Here is a 21,537-nt window from a genome sequence, read left to right as displayed (position 1 = left end):
CGTTTGTGAACAGAATCAGAGAATCGTTGCTTTATTTAACAGTCAGTGTGATTAGAGCCGTTTAACTAGATACCACGATGAGTAAAACTAAAGGTATTCGGGTCCTTGTGAAGCAGTTTCTGTCTGCGGCTGCTGATGAGATCTTGGAAGCTGTTGAAAAGATGATCTCAGGCTACGAGGAAGAAATGTTGCAGTCTAAACGAGAGATCAGTCGACAACGCAAGCTGCTCGATGCGCTTATAAAACCTGATATCAGATTAAATAGAATAAGAGGTATGTGATACACAATGTTATAATCTGATCGATGTTCTCATAAAATCACTGTGCTCATATAGGTGGCACGTGTGTGTTAGCCCTATAGTCCAGTGCGTTGAGACTCGTTAACGCACTGGAGGTGTGTGTGTGTGTGTGTGTGTGTGTGTGTGTGTGCGTGCGTGCGTGTGTCTGCCTATATAACCAACACAACACAGTCAGCCTAATGTAAAACGCCCTGTTCAGATCAAACGTTTGTTGGAATTCAGCCAGGATGATGTGACAGTGACATTGACGATTACAACATTATGTGTCTAATGTTCTACAATGATGTATTAAGTTAACAAGTCAACGATCATGTAACCTCATCATCTATTCTACAGCAGTCCCCTGTGAGGCCAGGGATTTTTATCCTGACACGGAAATGCCTGATCATGAACCAAAACTCTCAGCCTATTTTTATTTATTTTATTTGACCTCCAATCTAAGAAAAGTATTTAGTGATTTATTCTGATAAGGTCTGTCATTTGGGTCCAGAATTACTTTGCATTGCAGATAGGACAGAAGTGACAACCAGTGGTGTAAAGTCCATTTACTCAAGTACAGTACCTTAAGTACAATTGTGTAGGGATGGACCGATCCCGATTGCTTTTCCTCATGATAGGCCGATACCGATAACGAACTTGGCAAATTTCAATATTTCCAAATCTTTTATATGTCAAAACACACGCCAAAACTGTTCCTGTGTGTGGGGAGGAAGGGGAGAATGTTTTTTCAAAGATTACAAATTATATTATACTATATGACTGATTGACATTTATACCACTTAAATGGTGTAAAAGATTCCAGATAGGGTAAATTGCCGAACACTGATCGGAGTGAATATCAGCCGATCACTGATCGGAGTATCTCTACAATCTACAAGCTCAAAAGATTGTTGTATACATTTTGAACTTTTTGGACATTCTGCATATTATGACTTATGAGTACTTGATGCCAATTCTTTTGTACACCTTTAGTTACTAAAGTAAATTCTGAATACCATACTTTTACATACTAAAAGTATGGAGTATGTCTACATTGTGGTGTTGGTACCTTTACAAAAAGTAAAACAAATTCTTCCACCACTATAAGACAACAGTGACACACACAGTGACCAAAATAGCCATTCTGGTTAACACAATCAGCGCCGGGATTTCTTTCAATATAGAAGCTTGGGGTGCCGGGAAGATATGGCTGCTTTTACTCTTTATGCCCCCCCCCCCCCCCCCCCCCCCCCACCAATGTGCTATTCTAATGTAGCATTATGAGTTTTTGATGAGTGGTAAAAGTTGTGGCTCTGTGTGTAGGTATGTGTGTGTGTGGGTGAGTGAGTGCATGCGTACCTCGATCCTAACAACAGAGACCTTTTTAGAACCTCAACATATAGGAACACACACACACTCACACACACACACACACACACACACACACACACACACACACACACACACAGCCTGTCGCTAAAAATCGACTTTGTTTTAATATTGCTACTTGATCCAAGTGATTTTACATTAGCTATATTTTATGTATTCTGACTCACCTTCTTTTCTATTTTATATTCTAATAAAAAATTATTGCGCCGACTTTGTTTTAATATTGCTACTTGATCCAAGTGATTTTACATTAGCTATATTTTATGTATTCTGACTCACCTTCTTTTCTATTTTATATTCTAATAAAAAATTATTGCGCCAAAATGACTTTAGCCCACTTGTAAATGTGATGTTACAAGAAAGATTGATTGACACGGATGTTGTTCCCTTCTCCTTTCCTGCTTCTCAGACGAACCACAGCTCATGCTCTGGGAAGAAATCTTCGCTGAGCAGCAGCAGGAGTGGAATTCCAGTCCGAAGCAGAAGAATCCAGAGTCACTGCCGACTGAGAGGAGCCATAAGGAACCTTTGAGCAGCAGCAAGGACAGAAGACCAGAGGACGACACCATCCATGACACATTCACTCCTCAGTGTGAGGAAAATGAACATGAAATAGACAAAGTAGAGGAAGAACCTCTACCTGTCACTTCAGCTGAGCAGATGATCATAGAGGCTGATGAAGAGGTCCCATCTCCAAGATTCTCCGAGGCTGAGACCAAAAATGGAGATGACGACGAGGATTGGAGGCTGAGCGATACTACTACTCAAGACGAAGACAGTGACAGAGATGTAGAGATGAAGACAAAGAGACAATATCGCAAGCTGACTGCAAAGACACCACAGAAAAAGAAAAAGCTAAGATCTGGCATCATTTGCAAAGTGTGTGGGAAGTCTTTTCATGCCAAAACCTCACTGGTGAATCATCTGGAAAGTCACCCTAAAGATGACTGCGGGCTGTGTGGGATGCACTTTAATAGCGAGGAGGATTTTAAACTTCACCTGAAAACTCACGTGAACACAAAAGCAGAGGTTTGTGATTGTTGTGGGAAATGCTTTGTCGGTTCTAGCGCTTTGGAGACACACATGAGGATCCACACAGGAGAGAAGCCGTTCAATTGCAATGAATGTGGTAAATCCTTCAACTGTCGCCAAAATATGACGCGGCACCTCCGTGTCCACACTGGGGAGAAGCCATACACTTGCATCAGCTGCAGCAAATGCTTCAGCGATTACACTACCTTAAAACGACACGTGCAAACTCATTTTCAACACAAAACACTCACTGTAACCCCTCCTGCACTTGACGACGGGGATGGCAATGCAAACATTAAGGATAGCAAAGCGCAAACATCCAAAAAGCAGCTGTCGCGGGCTATATGTAAAGTGTGCGGGAAAGATTTTCACAAAATAATGCCCCTTGTGAATCACGCCAAAATACACACTGAGGGCATCTGTGGGGTCTGCGGTGCACACTGTGACTCGGAGGAAAGTTTGAAGCTTCATCTGCAAACTCACGAGAATGGAAAAGTGTGTGAAATCTGTGGAAAGTGTTTCGAAGGCCATGGAAATCTAGAAATACACATGAGGATCCATACTGGAGAGAAACCGTTCAGCTGCAGCATGTGTGGTAAATCCTTCAATTGTCGCCAGAATATGACAAGACACCTCATGATCCACACTGGGGAGAAGCCATACTCCTGCACCACCTGCAGCAAATGCTTCAATGACTACTCTACATTAAAACGACACATGAGGACTCATTTACAAGGCAAAGCACGCTCTGTAAACAATTCTGCAGCTGACGATGGGGATGGTAAGCAACGGGTACGGAACGTGTGTAAAGTGTGTGGGAAGGATTTTCACTCCATGGTGTCCCTCGTGAATCACTCCAAAACACACACTGAGGACCTCTGTGGGGTCTGCGGGACACAATTTGACTCAGCGGAAAGCTTGAAGCTTCATCTGAAAACTCACAAGAACAGAAATTTGTGCGAAATCTGTGGCAAGTGTTTTGAGAGCAACGCAAGTCTAGAAATGCACAAGAGGATCCACACGGGAGAGAAGCCATTCAGCTGCAGTGACTGTGATAAATCATTCAACTTTCGCCACAACATGATCAGACACAAGAGGACCCATACGGGTGAGAAACCCTACCTCTGCAACGTATGCGGCAGGTGTTTCTGTGACCATACAACGCTCAAACACCACACCAGCACTCACACTGGGCTGAAACCGCACCGCTGCGAGATCTGTGGCAAAGGATTTCACCGGAAAACATATGTAAGAATTCACATGAAGAGTCACACAAATAAACTAGGAAATGTGCGCAGCGGAGAGCAGACCTCTCACCAATGAGACACCTTGTCCATAAAGTGCAAGGGTGCTACGTCTCAATGGGGCCTAGGGAGTGGGGATGGTTGGGGGTCGACCAGCAAGTCAGCAGGTCCGAGCCAAGTCTGATGACAACCCACACGGCCCCCTTTAAAATACATTACAAATACCAGAAGTGCGTGTGACCAACAGGTGGACGAGGACGACCACCAACCAGTGTGAAAATAGAATGAATTCTTCAATGCGCCATGACAAATGTTTCCTTGGTGTGAAAAGTGAATCAGATCTCCCTTGCCCAATGAAAAACCTTTCCCCAAAATCTAAATATCTGTTCATTATAGGCTATGCTGCTAAAAGACAGATACATGGAATGGAGAGAAAACAGAAACCCTGTCTCCACCTCCAATGTCAGTGACATTTGGTCGATTTTGAATTTTACAGCCCCCCTCACACACACACACACACACACACACACACACACACACACACACACACACACACACACACACACACACACACACACACACACACACACACGAAATATGCTCAAGTTGACTAGCAGATAGGGGCACGGTGGCACAGTTGGTAGTGCTGTCGCCTCACAGCTAGAAGGTCCTGGGTTCGATTCCCGCTGGGGACGCTGTGGGCGCTGGCGGCGTGTTCCCTCCTCCGCGTCATCAGTGCCCATACCCGAGGCGGGGGTTGGCGATAGGGCCTTTATGTGTGGAGTTTGCATGTTCTCCCCGTGTCCCCTAGGGTAGATACCCTCACAAAAACATGCAGTAATCCTGGTCTCTAAAACTACCTCCCCCTGGCCAGCTGGGGCGTCTGATGGAGGGGAAAGGAACTGGTCGGAATAACGTGTCCCTTCCACGCGCTATGTCCGGCTGGGGAAATTCCCCTCTGTCAGGTGAAAAGAAGCAGCTTGGACTCCTCATGCATAGAAGGAGGCATGAGGTCAGTCCGCTGCCCCCCCAGGTTGGCAGAGGAAGTGTAGCACCCAGGATTACATTAGATAATTGGCACTGGGTGAAAAAGAAAAACTGGGTTACAAAATCGTGGGATAAAAGTTTAGTTTAAAAAAAAAGTTGACTAGCAGATTTTGAAAATACCACCGGACGTTTAAAAAAATTTAATTGCTGAACACCGTTGTGCTATCAGAAACAAGGTAGTCATTTTGGCTGTGCGACTTTCCACGGCAAAACAACATGTCCACTGCCACTCTCAGACCTGTGGGAATAGAAACACAAAGGTTTGGTTCTTCAGTAGTTCTTTAGTGCTGTGGTTCTCAAAGTTGTGTCAGAGGATCCCCAGGGGTCCTTGATGGGGATTCCAAGGGGTTCCCCACTCTAGCGAAATGTGTTGATACCAAAATCTTTACTTGTTCTTTAGCTTAGTTAGGCACCTCTATTGGCCCTGCCTGACTGTATATAGCACTGTTTGACAAAGGTCCTATACCACCAAAATACTGTAGGTCACCCTGTGGTTATGAGCCAAAGAACCACTTTTAGTGCAAATTTGCACATTGGGCACCTTGAGGCCGAAATGCCATAATCATTCTGATATTCGACAATTCCTGTGAATGAATAACCATTGTCATGTCTCTAATATTAATACTGCTGTTCTATATTTTATAGGTTGTGTTCATTATTTTCTTCACTGCATATGGTTTTACATTTTCCTTCTGTCAACATAGTAGACAGAGGTGCCTCTAAAATAGGTTGTATATACTGTATGATGGCTATCAGATGGGGAGACACTTTTGGAGGTACATGCATTTTATATATATATATATATATATATATATATATATATATATAATGTGTGTGTGTGTATACACACAAATTGCTGACTGTGAGCTTGTATATAAATAGATATATGCTACTGTAGTATATAGATTTTATTTTATGCCCAAATTAGCGATGCCAGGTTGAAAGTGGTAAAAGAATCAATAAAGACATGTTGGCTCCATAATTGTCGTCCACAATTTGGATAATTCATATATCCCATATAGACCTACCTTGTTCCTCAAAATATCACTCTAGCAGATATAAAATAAAATAAAAGGAGCTATTTGGTGGTTGAATATCTGTTTCGACTTCACTAGAGTAGATATGTCTTGATTCAGCACCAATGCAATTTGATATTGATCTATGGATGCCTTTTTTAGGGGCGCTATAGCCCCTCCTATAGACAAGTTTTGTCCCCTCACGTCTCATATTTGCCATTGACAATGAAAGGAGAAATTAGTACATATGTGCCTCAAATATCTGGCAACACAAACAATAAATGCCATTGACAATGAAGGGAAAACTTACGTCATATGTAGACGAGCAAATCGGCTAACCAATCACTTAAATGCAGTTGTTCATGAGATGATGTATAATGATAAGAGTGCCCCTCACTTCACACGGGTGTGATTTTTAATTATCATTCAGCATATGCCCATAATATTTCATGGTATGTTTTATCTTGTTACATTACTAGTCTAACACACCACATCCCTCTATTCACTACAGGGATGTGGTGTGTTAGTGATGGCCCTGGAAATCTTGGTCAGTTAATTTAGCTCACCTTTTTGCCTATATTTGAGGGACTCTGCTATATCCTAAAGCGTGATATATATACTTCGACATACGACAGTGTCACGAGGCAAAAATATCCAATGTATAAGCAAAGTCCACAATGTGTTGTGTTGCTTGTTGATGGGTTATTCACACTATTTGTCATGCAACAATTTTGATAGGGTTTAAGTATTTAATTTGACAAAGAAATCTAGTTAGATTAACACAGGATTTCACTATAGTAAATATTAAACATTTTAAATATTTAATATTTAACCATTTCTAGTAGGAATTAGGCAAAATTACACATTGATATTTCTAAGACCCATAGGGCCTTCATGATCTTTGCATATGACTGAGGTTCTAAATTTGTTCGTAGAGTAAGCATATCTAATTCAACTAAGAACACATTATTGAATCCAAATCAAATTTTGATTGAGCACTATTTGTGAATGAGGCCCTCTGGTGATGATTTCTTAACACTGCAGTGTGAACGTTCAATAATCTGAATCAACTTTGTTGTCATCAGCAGGTTTACAAGTGTAAAACAGTGTGTGAAATTAGTTTTTTGTTCAAGCTCTTATAGTTTTTCCGATGTCAATGCCTGTCACCATTTCATTGTCTCCACCAGCCGAAGGCATGGGGAGAGTATGTTTTGCACTCCGTCCGTCCGTCCGTGTGTCCGTGTGTCCGTCCGTCCGTGACCAGCTAATCTCAGCCACCGTTAACCCGGTCGATGCCAAATTTTGCACACACACTCCCTGGATGCCAACCATGAACCTCTGCCCCAAACTTTCCAGAACGGCCTGTTATAGCGCCACCAGGAGGCCGCTTTGTGCAAAACAGGTTTTTGCACAGCACACCTACAGATTTTGTCCAAACATCACGCAAATTGGTACACAGTCTCTCTAGAGCCATTCAACCAAACCGGTCTTTCATATTTCTCACACTCCATCCTGATTGGTTAAGATTGGCTTCCAAAGTTCACAGGAGTGCTCAGTTTCAAACAAAATGCTGCAAATCATGAACACATCGCGTGATTTCCGTGAAATTGTGCACCCACATTCCCACTAGGCCGAGGACAAAATGCCACATGAACAATTTCAACTCAGCCTCAAGGTGGCGCTATAACTGGCCGAAAAGTGTTTTTACCTCTAACTGCACGGATCTGTGGATAACCTGGTGGAGACCTGTGCCCAGAAGGGCACTTTTTCTAGTTTCATTTCATTTTATTTCGCACATGGAGTATCACAATACAGTACAAATCATAATAGATAACAATTCATTTGTCTTACATAATTCATTTGTTTTTCATACCTATCTGATACACCCATGACGAAAAGGAGCAGGAAGAAGAATAAATTCTTACCATTATGTACTACTGTAAAAGAGTTTTAATTGAACTCTGGGAGTGTTTTAGTACACTCAGGGGATTTGACTGTGTCCAGCGCTGCACACATTGCTTGTTGCCTGCCAAGAGTGTCTATATGTACAATATCTAACAATATCTGTGTAGTCAATGCAATATTATTGACACATTTCAAACTGGTCTGTGCTATCTGTGTGTGACCCTATATATTTCTGTGTCTGAGAGTAAAAATAATTCATTAATTCCTTTCATGTGAACATAACCTGCTTGGCCAATAAACAGATTGTGATTTTACAAAACAGACTGCATTGATGCTGCCAGCATGACATGCCAGTCATAACTCCATGCTCCAATGTCCCATACATCTCAAAGTGGAGTCTGGTCTGGTGACCCCCAGGGGTCCAGGGGGTCTCCAGCAAAAATAGTTAATACAGCTGTGAGCTTCTACTGCTATCTTTGAAAGATTTGGACAAAAATATCAAAGGTTTGGAAAAGTTTGAATAATCTTGAATTCTTTAACATAAATCTTCTCTTCTGGCGATCCCTGCACAAAACCTTTTCAGATGGGGGTCCACATGCACATGATGACACTGATTCTGACACAGGACAGATTCTGACACAGGACAGATACAAAGTGGTGGTTCTCAAACTTTGATCATTTCAAGGACCCCCAGTTTGGTATGCATTAGGCCACGGACCCCACAATCAAATTCATCAAATGTAATAAAAAATAGCCTATGTTTAAAGTTGAAACTACATGGTCCAAAATGCATTGAAAATACATGAAAGATAAATAGCAATCGCAATTATTTTGACTTTTGTTTTCTACTTTTACTGGCCTGGCTTTTTACAGATTTGTATTATCCTAATAGACCTACAAAACCACTTGAGTGTTACGTCTCACACCCCGTCGACACATTATGCTGTGAGTGTTCTGTGCCCATCAGCGCCACCAGAGGGTTCCAGAGCACTCCACAGCACGCCTCAGCACAGGTGTTTCCCAGCTCCAATCTCCTCACCTGAGCAGCATCTGCAATCAGCTCCAGAGGCTATAAAACCCCATTGAAAGACTGCAGTCACATCAACTCAAATCCGATTCAAATCTGATTTTCTTCTCAAATCCGATCTTTTGGCCCGACCGTTCACACTGCTGTTTGCAAGTGACCACATCCGATCTGTGTGTTCAGACTAGCAGCCAAATCTAGCCTGAATCAGATCTATGCCACATCCAGATTGGATTTTTTTATTTTTATAAGTCACATAATGGCATCTGATTTAGATCAGGTTGTTGCATTCAGACAGACAGATCTCCTCAAATCAGATTTGAAACCACTCTGAATGTGGCTCAAGTCACATTGGAAAAAATCTGATCCATGTGACTTTTATATGACCTTTGCATATGCTTATTTATTCTCTCCTGCGTGAACCTGTCACTGCACTGTCTTCTCCCTCCTTTACAGTGCATCTGGGACTCAAGCTGTACTCAACGGCCTACGTAGTTAAGTTACCCTCAAGGCCGTGTTTGTGAATAAAATCCGCCCGGGTTCAAATCAGCTCCTTTGTCTCGCCTTGCTGTGCAGTGCATTTTGGGTCGTCATATGTACCACACTCACAACATTGACCCCTTTATATATACTTAGGCAGACTGTAGGCGTAAATAATAATAATATCTATAAACTCACAATGCATTGCAAGTAGGCTACATTTTTAATACATGATTATTTTGCTACTTTTAATATGTTGGGCTAAAATAAGTGTTACACATCGCTCTTCTGATAGCAGTCAGCGTTTGAAGACAGTCAAAGTCTCCCTGTCTCTCCATTAAACAGAAAATGCATTTATAGATTGGGATACAAATTGTATCCAATCAGGATAGATAACTCAGTCAGGATGCATTGAAACTTAGCCTCGGTCCCAGGCTTATACTTGATTGAAACTGGAAAATGAAGCTGATAAATGGGTAATCACTCCTGATTGGCTGCAATTTTTCAACCCACCTGAACATATGTATTTTAATGTTTATTGAAGAGCTGAAGTGAAGAGACTGACTCATGTTACTGTTACTGAACAAGGATTAAGTAAACGCCACTGGACTAACCCACGTGACCGCTGTCCTAGTCCTCCACAGAACAAGCATCCCATCCCACACATTCTTTAGCCTCCTCACTTTTCTCCCTGCGCCTCCATTCTGTGCACGCTGCTTTCCTCTCGGAGAAGCGGCTTAAAAAACCCCGCACACTGTCTCTCATTATTATTATTATTATCAGTTGATGGGAAAACACACGAGAAGAAAGTGAACATGATCAGGTTGTACTTGGCTTTAATCCTCGCTCTGGCGTCGGTCACCGCGTCGCAAGAAGAGGTCATTGATGACATCCTCAACAGCCTTTCCAAAAGCGCCTCTTTCCTGGAGAGCGAGCATGAAAACATCAACCTGGACGGGGTGGTTGGATTCTTCATTCTGCAGGGTAGGATGATGTGCACAGTGCACCATTTATATAATATAGCCTAATGCATTTACAGCAGCTATCACAAATGCAAGTCCACGTTTCTTGATTGATTGATTGAAATATTTATTAACAGTTTGCAGAATTACAGTACATTTCAAGCACAAACTTAGCCTATTCGGGGGTTTTTTTCTCCTCATTTTTTGCTGTCTCACTTCTGTTCTGTTCTGCACCATAGGATGCGGCGTCCTGTCCCGTTAGAGCAAGCTCACCATTTATTATTCAGAACCATCTGTTGTGATTTATTAACGTTATACGGTTATTAGGCTTAGCAGTTTTATCATTTGGTGTCGTCTCTAATTAGAAAGAATACATTTTGTCCCTGACCCGCTTTGAATTTATAACCTATAGAAGATCATAGATTTTTTTTTAAACTTTGAAATAAGAACGGTAAAATCCCATATATAAACCTAAACTAAATTACAATTTAGGCGTAGCCATATAAATAGGCATAGCTCTAAATAGCCTACTATTTAGACTGGCTGCATCTAAACTCAATTTGGAGCACATGATAATCAATAGACCTACTGTCCCTGGCTCCCTGCATATTTAACTGTCTTTGTTTATATAAAAGTGAATGCATAACCAAACTTTGCAGTCATTTTATTATAAAGATGGAGTGCTGTTGATTTGTGTATTTTTTCCAGTTTTTCATGTGTTTATGAGGTAGGCTATACTTATTAGACCTCTTGGATGTGGTTGTTATGTGCAATGATGTCTTCCCTTTGTATTTAGGGTTTCTTCCTGGAGGCTGAAGCCTTAATTGACAAAAAAAAACTGTGATATAGTGACATCACAATATCATCCCCCTCCCCTAACCCCCTCCCCCTTTATCATACAACAACAGCTGTGGACCGTGTGGCTTCAGTATCCCACCACCACCCACCAGGCAAACCAGGCATACTTAACTCGTGGGCGTGTCCACATAAAAACAACTTTTTCTACAAATACTGTACACTTTTTTGAAGAAAGAATAAATAAATAAATCTTGCTCCTTATATAATAATAATAACCTGATGATCATGTTTTAGGGTGGGGGGGAAATCACAGCACTCCATCTTTAATATTGTAGTTCCCATGGCTATTATGGTTATGTTGTTTCTTTTTGTGTGTGTGTTTTTCGTGTGAATATACGCACTCACACGAAAAACACACACAAAAATAAATAAATAATTATTATTATATAACACATTCCTAAAACACTCACATGGACACGCTCACTCATACACTCATACACAATCATTGTTGTGTTTCATTGTTAACTAAGGGACTGCAATGGAAATAAGCCTTTCTTGCATTTATCCTTTTGATAGTGATGTATAACTATGTGCATTTTTCTGTACATGTAAACATTGTCAATAAATATATCAATCAATCAATCAATCAATCAATCCCTTTAGACACTCATGGCTGCCTAATGATCTAAAGTTTAGATAAACTAGCTAATTGTTTACATACATTCATACAATAAAATTATAATATAATTTATGTGCAGTGCCATTATGTATTATTCCTACCATACTGCACCATTTCCCATGCAATGCACCCCCACATTAATGCACAAAGGGACTAGACATAAACAATACATGAATAGAGAAGAATGTCACAACAAGGTTATTTCACAGTATTGTGACTGAGTACTTTCCCCACCACTGGCCACCAATGATGCAGCTGAGCTGAAGGAGGCGGTGAGGACATGGCCCCACACGGACCTGGTCAGCTGGGCCCAGCGAACCGCCACGGTGGGCCTCACCAAGCGGCTGGACCACAGCCTGCACAAGGCCATGGCCGCCCTGGAGGAGAGCGACCCCAAGTACTACAGAGGTGAATGACCTATATAGGGGGCCAAAGCACTGGCCAAAGCACTGCTCATACTGCTTTTCCAACCTTCTTGTGTCAAGGACGCCCACATTTATATGTAGGCCTATTATTTGGCCCGTGGACCCCCCTATCGGCATCACTGTATCCATTTATACGTTGGCTATTCAAAGATAGCAGATGGTGATGCTGATGACTGCCAGAATTATGTATTGCTTAACCCATTCTGACCGGGCACCCATTTTGGTGTTGGCATCATGTTATGCTTTAAGCTATTGAAAAATAGCAGATCTACAAGCTCATAGCGCGCCACCGAGTGGCGCGCTACGAGCTTGTAGGTCTGCTATTTTTGAAAAATCGAAGAACGACTGACATAGAAACATAGCTTTTTCAGAAAACCTTCAGGATGTAGAAGACATTTTTAGAATCTGATCTCAGGTCAGAATGGGTTAAAGGTATATTCAGTGATTTCACTTAATTCAAATATCACTTATTTTTTTGTTTTGTTGTGATAATCCTCTCTAATATAGAGTGTGCTGACCATATAAGGAGTTCCTCCCTGTCCCCAGTTAACCCCTGGGGGTCAAAAAACCTTAGGTTTCGTTTTTGGCTCTCTATCCTGATTGGATGAAAGGCTTAGGTCCCAGCCAAAAACGAAACCTAAGGTTTTTTGAGTGAAATCACTGAATATACCTTTAACTTATGAATGAAATAAGCATCATCACAAATTCATGAATGGAATTTCAGTGAGCGTGTTCTGATTTCAACTGAGCAGTCAAGGTTGTCTAAAGGGCAGTCCATACTCTCTCCGACCACCAAACTTTTCGTCGGAAAGATCAGACTTCGGAGTTCGGAGAGTCACATCATATGGGAGTGCAGCTTTCAGAACAAAAATTTGGAGGAATGCGTTTCAGAAGTTGCGAGTGATGTCATGTTGTAGTTGTACCGGAGCTTTCCGACGAAAAGTTCGATGGTCGTAGATAGTATGGACTGCCCTTAACATTGCTTCCTTCCTTCCATCCTCTGTATGTACCATCCATCCATCCATGCGTGCAGAGTTTGAGCCCTTGTTGACGTGGATGTTCTGGCTGGTGCCTCAGCAGTGGAGCTCCACAGACCCCAGTCTGGTGTACTCCTCCACCAGCTCCATGGAGTGTTATGATGAGCAGCTCAGTGACAAGTGCATGACCCTGCTACTGGGCACCTGGTAGGGAGAGGAACAGTGTCTTGCACTTTGAGATTTGTCTTATTATTATTATTATTATATGTATGCATATCTATAAATACTTTATTTCCATTGTGTGTGTGTGTGTGTGTGTGTGTGTGTGTGTGTGTGTGTGTGTGTGTGTGCGTAGGAAGAACAACGGGACACCCTGCATTGTGACCAAGGCGTGCAGGGACACCATGACTCGTTTCGGGTGTCCACATTACTCCCTGTCTCACCAGCTCCTTTACTTTATGATCGGGACCATGGTGAGACACACAATGGAAATCATCTAGCGATGCACTAAGTAACTGTTGCACTATTTTGGGTGGTATGTTATTAAACTTGTCTTTTCCCACATTTCTTCTTTTTCAAAATGTTTCTATAGCCAATCTCCAAGCTGCAATGCAATGTGTTTTGTGTTGTGTGCATTGTGAGCCAATTTTGTAAGTTTGTTTTAAAGATTACAGCGTGGTAAAACCATGGCAGGCTAGCTGCATTTTAAAGTACACCATATTTTAAGCACAGCTGCAGCTAATAAAAGTAATACTTGTTGTGTTAGTGAGAAAGGAAACCCATAAGGGTTTATACAAGGTTAATATGTAAGCATTCCATGACTCTGGCAACACCTACAGTACACTCACACTAATCTGAGTAGCTGAAGCTGTGTTGCTTTCTACAGTAGCTTTTAGTCTGTTGTTGTTGTTGTTGTTGTTGTTGTTGTTTTGACCTGAACTGGAAAACAAACTTACAAAGACAGCCTAGTGTTTCATGCCCCTTTAAGTGGTTATGCTAATGTCAAAAACTGGGCTACTTCAAAATCAGTTCGCTATCAAATATAGTCGTTGGTTTCATGACTGAATTGCAGTGTGACAAAAACTTTACTTTAATTTTGCAGACTGTAATCAATCAATATGAACAGTCCTGGAATCCCATTGAGGTCGACATGTAGGACCATCTGGATGGTTTGGTCATGAAAAGCTCTTGATGTTTCCAATGTTCATGGGTTCATGTTCACGGTGTTTGCAGAAGGGCTGTTCCAACATGCTGAAGGGGGACATGAGAGCGTCGCGGTCCAACCTGACGGAGAGAAGCTACCAGAAGATCTTCTGTTCCAACATGATGAAGAGCAACCAGGAGGCATTCAGCAACGGCTTCACAGGACAGACGCAGGACATCTTTGCTGAAAACAGTCAGTGGTATATTTTCGAGCTAAAACGAGCAATTTGCTGTGTCGAACGTTGTGAAGTTTGGTAGAGCCGACTCAGCCCTGTCAGAGTTGGCAGGGTTGGCACCCATTAGCACAGAATTGTAATTAATGTCAAACCCAAACGCACCCAAACACGGTGAAATAGCACGGATTGGCAATTCCGTACACACAATACTAGTGAAAGCCTCCGTCGTGGTCAAAACTGTAGTAGTGCAATATGTACGGATTTTGGGGTTTTCTAGGCATGTATGTACGGAATTGCCAATCCATGCTATTTCACAGTGTTTGGGTGAGATCAGGCTCGGTTGCTAGTTATTGCTTTTTCATCCTTCTCCTTCCACATCCTGGCAGAGAGGACGGGGGAGAGATGTGAGGAGCGAGAGAAGTGTGGCAATATACACCGGTAGGAGGGAGGGGAGGCCGGGCGAGGAGGAGTGGGGATGGGAGACATGCACTGAGGGAACGCAGGAGGTATTAGAGGAGAGGAAAACAACAGCAGGAAAGAGGTCTCCTCCCCTTAATCTTAGGCCATAATATTGTGGTCATTTAGCATCACATCACTTACATCACTCAAGGGCAGGGCTGGGAAATATGTCAACACATCTTTGTTGGGCAGAAACCTCATATCTCCATTGTCACGGGGCAGCCTGTGCCCTATATACACACACACACACACACACACACACACACACACACACACACACACACACACACACACACACACACACTGATTAAGGACATTGCACGCACGCACACACCACACAGACTGTGGGTAGTGGGGCAGACAGGTCCTATCATGATATAATGTCAATACTGTTGATGAATGCATTCACAATTTATTCACAACATATTCAGGTTGCATAATGATGTACAAATGAAATGATACACACAGACTTGCAGGGAAAACATTTAGTTTATTGTAACTTGTGGTTAGCTCATTCTTTGTCACTGGTTTGCCTTTAAATGTTACCTATGAATTTACCCTGATCCACTAATTATTTAAAGGTATATTCAGTGATTTCACTCAAAAAGCCTTAGGTTTCGTTTTTGGCTGTGGGACCCAAGCCTTTCATCCAATCAGGATAGAGAGCCAAAAACGAAAACTAAGGTTTTTTGACCCCCAGGGGTTAACTGGGGACAGGGAGGAACTCCTTATATGGTCAGCACACTCTATAGTAGAGAGGATTATCACAACAAAACAAAAGAATAAGTGATATTTGAATTAAGTGAAATCACTGAATATACCTTTAATTTACAATTTGATTTGGATGATAATAAAAAAAACCTTGAACGATTACTATTGCAATTTCTTTAGTTTCACACCACTTTTTACTGTAGCTTAGATTTTGACTGGCCTATCTCTGCCTCTCCACTCTCCTCTCCCTGAAGCATTGATGAGAACAATTGCCCTGAGTGTCATCACCTGTGAGGACCAGGTGAACTAGGTTGGTTAACGAGCTCTAGACACTATATAAACTCTGGGTTGTGTGTGAAAGCCCTTCTGTCTTTCTTGAATTTGACTTGATGTGGCAGGTTCTCTGTCAGCTAGGTCCAGTTTTGAGTTGATGTGGCAGGTTCTCTGTCCGGTTATTAGTTTCTAGAGTGGTGCTTCTCAAAGAGGGGGGGTTATTTGGACTTCAAAACATAGCAGATATATAAGAGTGCGTTATGTGACGTGCTATGAGGGCGTAGATCTGCTATTTTTGAAGATATATTAGAGTGCGTTATGTGACGTGCTATGATGGCGTAGATCTGCTATTTTTGATATATTAGAGTGCGTTATGTGATGTGCTATGAGGGCGTAGATCTGCAATTTTTAAGATATATAAGAGTGCGTTATGTGACGTGCTATGAGGGCGTAGATCTGCTATTTTTGAAGATATATTAGAGTGCGTTATGTGACGTGCTATGATGGCGTAGATCTGCTATTTTTGATATATTAGAGTGCGTTATGTGATGTGCTATGAGGGCGTAGATCTGCAATTTTTAAGATATATAAGAGTGCGTTATGTGACGTGCTATGAGGGCGTAGATCTGCTATTTTTGAAGATATATTAGAGTGCGTTATGTGACGTGCTATGAGGGCGTAGATCTGCTATTTTTGAAGATATATTAGAGTGCGTTATGTGACGTACTATGAGGGCATAGATAGGCCTCTCCAGTGCTGGCACTCTTCTGTCTGAATCTGAACTGCTGAACCAGAGCAGGGCTCAGCCATTCAGCTTAGGAAGGGGGGGGGGGAAGGTGCCAAAGCTTAAGAAGGGGGGGAAGGTGCCAAGTACTGTTGAGGAGTAGGGGTGTTCCACAATGTTGATGAGCAAAGTATTTCTATTATCTTTGGAAATGAATGCAAACCCAAATGACGTTTAGTCAAAAATAGAACTTGGACTTGTAGTATTATGGTGGTCCGTGCAATATACCAGAGGGCCAGTTATAATACTAATTAAATATCAGTCAAATAATTCATTCACAGGCCTGATTTGGCCCCCGGGCCTTGAGTTTGACATATATTATTTTTGAGTTCTTTATTTTGGATTTTTGGCCAGTATTCTTTTTGCTGTTTGATATATTTTCACTGTGAATATCTGCACTGGAGCAGGAGTTGGGAGAAATAAAATCCACAAAAAGCATCGCTGATTGTTTTTGGAGCCTTGGCCCTCGGGCAACTTTACATCCATATTTCAACTTTAATTGTTATCTTAAATTAATGCCCTACTTCATCAAACAAGTGTGTCACATACAAATAGTGAAGATAGCCAATCTACAAGCTCGCAACATGCTTGTAGATCGGCTATTTTCACTTTTAAAGAATGTTGATGAAAAATGAACGGCTTTAGACATTCAAGGTTTCCAGATCTCTCTGTTTTGACTGAAAGAAACCCAGCTGATTAGAGCACAGACAGCGTGTGATCACGTGACCTCAAGGACAAGTCTGTCTCAAACTAGAAAGAGGCAATATCTGGTCACGATGATTATATTACTTCCCAAGGACGCAAGGCTGTTCTTTGCATTCTTGGTAGTGATAAATTAACCGGGGGTTAATGACACTTGCGTACTTACAGAATATTGTCGCTGTCAGGTGGATACCTCATATGTCTAAAACTGTTACTTTAAAGGATTCAAATTAAAAAAAGTATTGATTGCTTTTTGTGTAATGAGTATGTACTGTATGTGTGCATGCATGATAAACTAGGCCTAGGGTATTCATTTACGAAATAACACAAAAAGTTGGAAATTGAAGAGGTTTCTGCCCGACAGCAACGATTTGCAAACGTGTGACAGTGAATGAGTGTTCATGCACAACACTGGCCTTTATACCCATTCTGACCTGAGATCAGATTCATACGAGGTTTCCGCCGGACACACACTGGTCTGATGAACCCATTCTGACCTGAGATCAGATTCTAAAAATGTCAGTCGCTCTTCGATTTTTCAAAAATAGCAGACCTACAAGCTCGTATCGCGCCACTCGGTGGCGCGATATGAGCTTGTAGATCTGCTATTTTTAAATAGCTAAAGCACGACATGATGCCGACACCAAAATGGGTGCCCGGTCAGAATGGGTTATACCTACCAGACGTATCAGTAGGAAGAGATCTCTGATTGCCTCGCTACACGTCACTACATGGTTACTGATGGATAGTTATAAAATAAATTGTGAAAGCACCAGTAGTCGTCGCAATATCAATATCGAGGTAATTGATCCAAAATATTTGATTGTGTCCATATTGACCATCTCCACTGGAAAACAATATGATTGACTTAATTAAAGGCCTGTCCCCTCTGTGTTAACAGTACTTCTATGTGGATTGGCCGGCTTCTCTGACTTCTACAGATCCGATTGGCTGCAGCACATTCTGCGGTCACAGGACCAGGAGGTTGGATGTTTTGGGAGAGATGGTGAGTGTTGTAATACAGGGTTTAGCGACGTATTGTGTGACATATAGATGGACTCCATTTTAAGATATTTTAAAATATATTTTTGTGAACGGAAATGCCAGCTTCCTTACTCAGATTTCAGTAGGTGTAGTTTCAGACTCTTTAGCATTCGGACATTGTGGAATAGTTGTCTGCCTACGAAAGACTATGTAACGTATAGTGTAAGCACCATCGGAAGCACCATAGAAGATAGGGAAGCACCAAAGGATGCAGCATAGTAAGCAGCAAAATGGAAGACACAACTTGTGAAACAGTGCTTGTGTACATGTTGAGTATGCAGTAGTAGTGTATTGTCCTGCTGGTCTCCCTACAGAGAGAGTCATCTCTCAGATCATTGGAGATGAGCTGCTTGAACAACTGCAACCCCACCGGAGAGTGAAGAGGAAGGAGAAGACTCTACGAGGTGTGTGTGTGTGGATACACGTTAATAATAATATTACGGTAATAACAACAGCACCCAATTCACATTGTGAAGCACTTTGGCTAAAAAGTGAAACCACCATTTAGTATTTTGTGATGCATGATTGAAACCCCTGCCCTACACTTGACATTGTGTCTAACTTTAGCTTTAGGGGAACTCCGCTAGTACTGTATGTAACATGGATCTTTCTTAATGCATTTACTGTCAGAGTAAATACATACGTAAGTAATTCACCCCGACAGCAATGTTTCGTTTTTAATTACCTTTAAAGTAGTCACAGAATATTTATGTCCAGAAAATTATAGGATTCACGTTAAATTTTACCAAGGTTTCCCTTCAATCATAATAACCTCTGTCGTCTTCTTCCAGATGGCTGCTCCAGCCACATGACCGGTGTGGCGGTGAGTGCATTGGGAGGCTACCTCAACTACTACCTAACAGAACAGGACATCACCAAGAGACCTCTCTCCTGAATGTTTGCTTGTTGTTTATGCGACTGTACCAGTGATAATTCCAACACAAAAAGTGACTTCATGAGCACAGTGATTAATAACATGTTGGACACTTGACAATGCTGAATTGTGTCGTGCTACTGTAGGTACACAAAGAGTTGGCCCCAAAGACAAATCACACATTTTCTCACATTTGAGTTGCTGTGGTTGATTTGGCAAGTGACACACGATCATTATGACACTAACGGTCATGTACTCCACCACCTTTTACACCAGTGGTTTTCAACCATTTTCATATCAAGCTCCATTATTTATTCAGCATTTGAGCCACGGACCACCATTCGATGAGATTTAGCCTCTCAGACCGCAGACGTACAGGCCATAGGAGAGATAACAGGCCAACGTTGATCAAAATAACAATTCTTATTCATTCTGTAATGGACTTCTTGTAAATTAAGTAATGCGGGTGTTTAACAAAGATTGAACTCTTGTGAGGGTCCATTTGGTTTAATTTTATGCTCTAAAGAGTTAAAGATCTAATAAGGGTCCATTTGGTTATCAGCTCCATCATTTAGCTGGCGACCACCTGGAACATCCTCAAGGTCCTTGATAGTATGTTAGTATGTGATTTCGGACAAAGTGGTCCAGTCCAAGGGTTTTACTTTGATAATAGTAGGTTAGTATGTGATTTCGGGTATACTAACATACTATTTTGTATGTCTGAAGTGAAACCCTACTGCTTAATAGATACTAAATAGTACACTGAAAATAGCATACTGAGTAGTACATTACATTAGTAGCAGTAATTAAGTGCTGTACTTTATTTTACTTTAATGGAGTATGCAAAACTTTTTTCAGGATCCCAAACATCAGTTGAAATAGGAATGTGTATTTGCTTTCCAACTGAATCCAACCCTTGAACGTTATCAGGGGCATTATCTTGGAAACAAGTTCAACAGTGCTGAAAGAAGGTTATCAAAACAGAACTGTGAACGTGTGGAATTCATAGAGGTGCATTCTACAGGCTCATTGTGAGCCTGTAGAATGTAGATTAACTGTTTTCGTGCACAAAACAGGGCTTAAAGCTGCACTACAGTAACTTTCCTCTTCTACCCTGGATTTGAACATGGTTTCCTGCGCTATTGCTGACGTTAACCATTGAGCTAATAGAACATGCCTGCTTGGTCAGGGGATACATACATTTAATCTCGACTATCCGGTAGAAATTTGTGTCTAGGTGAGACATGACCTTTGACCTGATCTCAATAGAAGAGCAGTGAGACAAAGTACAACCACCCCAATTAGCCCTTCGCTAAACTCCACCCCAAAAAGCGACTGTCCAATGCCAATCCAAATAGTTAAGCAACCATTGCTAAGGATGGCAAGCTTTCGTCAACTCATAGCTGTCAGTGTTATTTTGCAAGGCTGTGTTGTTGAACACACACACCTTAAGGTCAGGAAAGTTACACAACTGAGTAACCCAGGTGATAATACCAGTCTTCCGTGCATTACATGAAAACTCCTGTCGGACGGTCGTGATTTGCATACTGTTACTCTTCACTGTACTAGCCAGTAAAGGCAGAAATAACATGCCCTACCAATGCTACCATACAGATTGGACTGTTTGGACATAATATTTTACCATAATGTTTTTTTTTTAATATAATACATATAGTATTATACTGTGTGTATAAAAAAGAATCAATAGTTACAGCCCCACATAGTTCTTTCAGGCTTCATTTTTGTGCCTTAATGGTTATAAATACGAAGTGTTTTTGTTTTGCATTCTGCTAAGTCATAGTCTGTTCCCATCCTTTACACGCCCTGTACTGAACAAGCAATATTTGCATGACAAATCAAAGCCATGGGTTGAAGATGTACACACGACTCAAACTCTATTATGTATTATTGTATGTTGTTTTATTATTTTATTTTGTAGAAAAATAAATTATGTCAATAAAATAGACAAAAGACAAGTAAGAACAGAGTTCAGTTTCTTTGAATACCGATCCAAGAAACCAGTGCATTTAGGATTTCAAGATATTGGAAACAGTG

The 21,537-nt window shown here is 41.4% G+C and overlaps 2 protein-coding genes across 2 annotated transcripts; both read left to right on the top strand.

Annotated features, from left to right (window-relative positions):
- LOC310868447 (uncharacterized protein) lies at nt 1-4,455 on the top strand. Its single transcript, XM_083778900.1, has 2 exons — nt 1-273; nt 2,077-4,455. Exons 1-2 carry the CDS (start codon nt 78-80, stop codon nt 4,020-4,022), a joined length of 2,142 nt encoding a protein of 713 aa, XP_083635026.1. The 5' UTR covers nt 1-77; the 3' UTR covers nt 4,023-4,455.
- A 5,644-nt stretch (nt 4,456-10,099) lies between these two features.
- cUnh16orf89 (chromosome Un C16orf89 homolog) lies at nt 10,100-21,458 on the top strand. The gene is made up of 8 exons (XM_083780003.1): nt 10,100-10,399; nt 12,110-12,262; nt 13,313-13,463; nt 13,612-13,729; nt 14,490-14,652; nt 18,466-18,570; nt 18,923-19,012; nt 19,400-21,458. The coding sequence occupies exons 1-8, from the start codon at nt 10,231-10,233 to the stop codon at nt 19,501-19,503; spliced, it is 1,053 nt and encodes a 350-aa protein (XP_083636129.1). The 5' UTR covers nt 10,100-10,230; the 3' UTR covers nt 19,504-21,458.
- The last annotated feature ends 79 nt before the right edge of the window (nt 21,459-21,537 follow it).

The sequence above is a fragment of the Protomyctophum parallelum genome, assembly GCF_964188405.1.
Source record: "Protomyctophum parallelum genome assembly, chromosome: 13".
NCBI classification, from domain to species: Eukaryota; Metazoa; Chordata; class Actinopteri; order Myctophiformes; family Myctophidae; genus Protomyctophum; species Protomyctophum parallelum.
This window is presented reverse-complemented; position numbering and strand designations above follow the sequence as displayed.

What these genes read in the sequence shown, in the direction of transcription:
- LOC310868447 (XM_083778900.1), top strand. Translation starts at nt 78, where the DNA reads ATGAGTAAAACTAAAGGTATTCGGGTCCTTGTGAAGCAGTTTCTGTCT. An exon ending in CAGATTAAATAGAATAAGAG is followed by an intron (nt 274 to 2,076) that starts GTATGTGATACA and finishes CCTGCTTCTCAG; the next exon opens with ACGAACCACAGCTCATGCTC.
- cUnh16orf89 (XM_083780003.1), top strand. Translation starts at nt 10,231, where the DNA reads ATGATCAGGTTGTACTTGGCTTTAATCCTCGCTCTGGCGTCGGTCACC. An exon ending in TGGATTCTTCATTCTGCAGG is followed by an intron (nt 10,400 to 12,109) that starts GTAGGATGATGT and finishes CCAATGATGCAG; the next exon opens with CTGAGCTGAAGGAGGCGGTG. An exon ending in ACTTTATGATCGGGACCATG is followed by an intron (nt 13,730 to 14,489) that starts GTGAGACACACA and finishes CGGTGTTTGCAG; the next exon opens with AAGGGCTGTTCCAACATGCT.